This window comes from Oncorhynchus nerka, linkage group LG3 (genome assembly GCF_034236695.1).
Source record: "Oncorhynchus nerka isolate Pitt River linkage group LG3, Oner_Uvic_2.0, whole genome shotgun sequence".
NCBI classification, from domain to species: Eukaryota; Metazoa; Chordata; class Actinopteri; order Salmoniformes; family Salmonidae; genus Oncorhynchus; species Oncorhynchus nerka.
The window spans coordinates 26,438,835-26,443,423 of record NC_088398.1 but is presented as its reverse complement, the minus strand read 5'-3'; the positions used below and the strand labels follow the sequence as shown (position 1 = coordinate 26,443,423).

General features: G+C 42.6%; 1 protein-coding gene across 1 annotated transcript; it reads right to left on the bottom strand.

The window, feature by feature from the left end:
- Nucleotides 1-538: 538 nt before the first annotated feature.
- Nucleotides 539-4,155, bottom strand: yrdc (yrdC N(6)-threonylcarbamoyltransferase domain containing). Its single transcript, XM_029627984.2, has 6 exons — nt 3,869-4,155; nt 2,698-2,893; nt 2,311-2,425; nt 1,991-2,110; nt 1,692-1,822; nt 539-1,494 (listed from the first exon to the last, which is right to left on the bottom strand). Exons 1-6 carry the CDS (start codon nt 4,131-4,133, stop codon nt 1,425-1,427), a joined length of 897 nt encoding a protein of 298 aa, XP_029483844.1. The 5' UTR covers nt 4,134-4,155; the 3' UTR covers nt 539-1,424.
- Nucleotides 4,156-4,589: the final 434 nt, after the last annotated feature.

The following is a 4,589-nucleotide window of genomic DNA, read 5'->3' as shown; positions in this document are numbered from 1 at the left end:
AGACTATCCATTCTGTGAGGGAAAAACAACAACTTACAGCTGCAGTGTTGATCCAGCTTGGCAGTCCACACAGTCACTGTTAATCATTCTCTAACAAACTAGCAGGGGAAGGGAAAACCTACCTAGTTGCACAACTAAATGCATTCAACAAAATTGCATCTTCCACATTTAACCCAACCCCTCTGAATCAGAAGTGTACCGGGGGGCTGCCTTAAGATCAACGGCACACAGGGAGCAGTAGATTTTGGGGATTAACTGCCTTGCTCAAGGGCAGAACAGCAGATTTTTCCACCTTGCCAGCTCAGGGTTTTCAAAACAGCGACCTCTCGGGTTTCTGGCCCAACGCTCTTAACCGCTAGGCAACCTCCTTAATGTATACGCATTGCTGAATACTGACCAGCTACATTCCCAATGTGTGAGAAGACACCAAAAAAAGCAATTGAGAGAGTTCTGTTCACAGGAGCTTCTGAAGTAGTTCATCCACCACACTGACATTAACCCAGTACTACAGGCAAGGAGAGAAAACCAACACAAGCCATCATGGTCAGCATAATGCATGCCATTTATTATCAACAACATACTCTCATTGGTCCATTATACAAACCAGTAGTCAGTCTCTCATAACCGTCAAGCAATAATACACTAGAGCACGGCTAACAGGCTGCGTTTACACAGGTAGACCAATTCTAATATTTTTTCCCCACCCATTGGTCTGGCCAATCACATCTTTTCACAGCTGATCGGATTGGCCAAAAGACCAATTTGTTCAAAAAAAAGAAAAGAAAATTGGGCTGCCTGTGTATATGCAGCCTCAGTCTGAAATGTGTTCCAAACCATGTTAAATAAATTCCCCATGAAAATAAAATGCATTGAAACAATGTTCACAGCCCTGAAACTCCAGAATCAGTTCATAAAACACAGGCTTGATTTAGAAATGCATGAAAAAGACACTTGAAATAACTCAATTAAATAGTAGCTTTGCTTAACCTAGCCATAGCTCAAAATGACAGTAACAGGGTAGAACTCCAACCGTTACTCTGTGCCAAGTCTGCCATTTTAACCCACTAGAGAGGAGGCAAGAGTGGGGTCTTCTGTTGGGTATAAGCATGCTTGAATAAAACAACCTAGTTTCCACACAATAAAGTAAATTTGTTAAGTGCCCTGGGTTTTCCCATAGAAACAAGAATGCTTAGACAACTAATAACCAAGAAATACGAAACAAATCCCTTAAGTGAAACCTAGAGCTTTCCACAATAGCCTGCAATGTGCAAAAGGACTGTCCTTCCTTTAGAAAGATGAGCGATTTCGATTTCGTCACTCGCCTCAGCGTCGCAGGCATTCAGAGTTGTATTTGGCCATGGTAAGCACAGGTTCTTGCTGGTTGTTCGTGTCAGCGTGTGGTATGAATTTGGAGGGGGCAAACCTCACTGATCCCCTGTGTCTTCTGACAGTCCATATTTGTGCTCCAGCACTTCAACTGTGGAAGAGAAGGCACTGAAAGAAAAGAGCAAGGGGTTATCACTTCCACAGGTAATTTCCACTATGCTGTATGTTTAAACTACTACTCACAAAAATGTGCTCATGTACTTTTAACATAAATTAACACAACGGATTTACCTGAACATAACTTGATTGAAATGTATTAGTCAGTGGCCTGTAATCTGCTGAGCAGGCCAGTTATCATTACTCACCAGCCAGGTCTGATGATGCGGTATTTGCCGAGCACCGATAGGTCGACCACTGTTGACCCCAAGCGACTCTTGTCTCCTATTGGTCCGCCATCCACCACCACTGCTAACCGGGGCCACAAATCCTGGAACTCCTGTGGAGAAAATCCCTGTATAACTATTTTGCCAAAGTCCTTTTACGCATCACTGAAAAATGATGCACTGATAAACCTTGTTTGGTTGTAGATGATGCAGTCCCACCTCCCCTCCAGTTCATGTTATAAAAACAGTTCTCACACACACGGTGGGTTGTCTCTACATACATGTACAGCCACAGTGCTGGAGTGTGAGCTGATGTTGGCGCTGGTGAGGGCAAGAGGTTCCCCACACATCTGGCAGAGGCGTCTCATGAAGGCATGGTCCGGGATGCGCACTCCTACTAACTGGAAGGAACAGGTAAACACATCATCAACAGCCCAATACATGCAATAAATAACTTAAAGTGCCAGACCAATATCTAGCATGCAGAAAAGCAACACACATTTTCAAATTGAGTGAATTATGAATTATAGTATAATTTGTCATCAATTAGGGGCAGTGAATTGTCTGTGTCTGTAATGGTCCGTGTCTATGGAAGTCGTACCGGAGTGAATGGATTGAGGTCAGTGTTGAGTACTTCAGCTCGTTCCAGAACTAGAGTGACAGGGCCAGGCAACAGTTCCCCTATCAGCTCTTCCTTGACTGACACCTTACAGTACCTGCCACCACAAGGAAAAGGTCAAAAATATAACATTTAGACTAGGTTGCAATATTGCCTTTTTCACATTATAGGGCCGACCCAAACCTTACTGTGCTGGCACCGATATTTTCATTTTCACTTTGTCCTTTCCAGCAAGGTAGATTTGATCAACTACAGTGGATGCGTAACAAGGCCAGTCCAGCTCAGCTTGGCTCTATAGTGTGAGTCAGGCATGTTGCAAGACATTGAGCCACAAGAACAATGATATGAACACCATCAATGCATGCTTACTTGTAAATGTCTTTGATTTCTCCAACACAAATGGCCAGTGGTTTCTGACCCTTACGTCCTTTGATGTCATACACCTTTTTGATGGCATTGGAATTCTGAGCCAAGCAAGCCAGCCCGTATATTGTGTCCGTTGGCACAGCCACAACTTGCCCATCCTTTAGAGCCGCCACTGTTGAATTCAGGATTTCAGCACCATCTACACTTCAAAAGCAAACCATTAGGAATGAATGGTCTTATGCAAACAGCTTACATTGATTGATGTATGATCTCATGTCATCAAGAGTAGACATTCAACAACCTCCCCCACAACAGAACTTGACTAATGCAAAGCATTGTGTGCCACCCTATGGGACTCCCAATCACGGCCGGATGTGATTCAGCCTGGATTCGAACCAAGTACTGTAGTGATGACTCTTGCACTGAGATGCAGTGACTTTGACCACTGCGCCACTCGGGAGCCCTAACATGCTCATCACACCGCTAGCGCGTTGCAAAATAAATTTAAACATACATGTTATTCAATTACTCAAAATTAGAAGGGGGCCTTGCCCCTTCTAATTTCCTTAATTTTGGGGCTAGAGTCAAACTTTCTATAGAACAAACTTCACATCAGGATAGGCAACCGAAATTAATAATTCATGCGTGTGCTATATTAAAACAGAGAAGGGAGTAAAATGTAGGCAAGCAATAAACATTTCTGAACTACTACTAGTCGAATAAGACATGGGAGAGATGACGAATTTTGGCAGAGATTTATTTATAGACAAATACACTTGAAAAAAAATAGCCAAACCGAAAACATTTCTAATGCCTCCTCCGCGATCAAACCGACAAAAAATAAAATGAAACGCAGCCTAACGTGATCAGAAATCTCAACAATTAAGCAAGTCGCAGCAATGAAGAATGGAGTGCGTGCGCGTTCAAGCAAGTCGCAGCAATGAAGTATCGTGCGCGTTCACGCAAGGGGGAGGGGGAGTTGTAGAATCCTGTCAGGGGGGAGCTTTTCGGCACAACACCGGTTTGGGTACGGTGTAACACGTGCACTTACATGAAACCATGAGAATGAGATAGTTAGCTTCTCATATGGACCGTCATGACCTCTATTCAACTTAGAATATTTCCATTGTAGAACCTTGGCGTTTGAGTTTCAATGGTGACATATTGAACCTACCTTGTAATCTTTCCTCACACTGGGCAGATGGTCCATTCATGACGGACTGCGGCGACAAGCGCAGCATTTTAGTCATCAGTTCTTTGCACCTAGCTCTTCCGTCTCGGGTCGCTAAGGCTGACTTATAAACGCGTCTTAATATCATGAAGTAAGACCTAAACTTAAAAAAGGTATTCATAAAAAGTGTTGACGCTACATGCTGAGTCGGCTGATGAAATAACATTGATCGTCTTCCGGGTAACGCCCTCAAAACAATGACACGCATTTGCTTAAAGTGAAAGCACACAGCGTTGCTAAACGTTTATAAAATTCCAGTTAAATTAGTATAAACAACGTCAAAGTGTGCTTTGTAATTTGTATAGCAAGTGGCTGATATTCATCCAAACTAATAACAAAATAGTACATGCCCATTACATCAAATGAACAAGGATAACTTCAGTTATTCAACTTGTACAATGCCTCCAATCAATTACTAATTCGTACAACTATATCACGTGTAACCGACAAGTTTACAGACCAGGGATTTTCAAGAGAAACAAAAAAATACGTCGGTTCTAGGTAACAGTTTACTACAAAAATACCCGTTTAACTGTAATGTAATTTCCATTGTATATAATATGGTGAGGGCTCCAGCTCCCCAAAATGACGAGACAGGCTGTTTAAACACACAGGTTGGCAATGGGACTTTAATTTATTCTTCAAAAAGTACCTCTAATTGGAG

Excerpts from the sequence above, each read along its gene's own strand:
- yrdc (XM_029627984.2), bottom strand. The coding sequence starts at position 4,133 with ATGCGTGTCATTGTTTTGAGGGCGTTACCCGGAAGACGATCAATGTTA. Across the intron at positions 2,894-3,868 it reads GTGTGAGGAAAGATTACAAG|ATGGTGCTGAAATCCTGAAT; the intron begins GTAGGTTCAATA and ends TTTGAAGTGTAG. Across the intron at positions 2,426-2,697 it reads GAAATCAAAGACATTTACAA|GTACTGTAAGGTGTCAGTCA; the intron begins GTAAGCATGCAT and ends TTGTGGTGGCAG.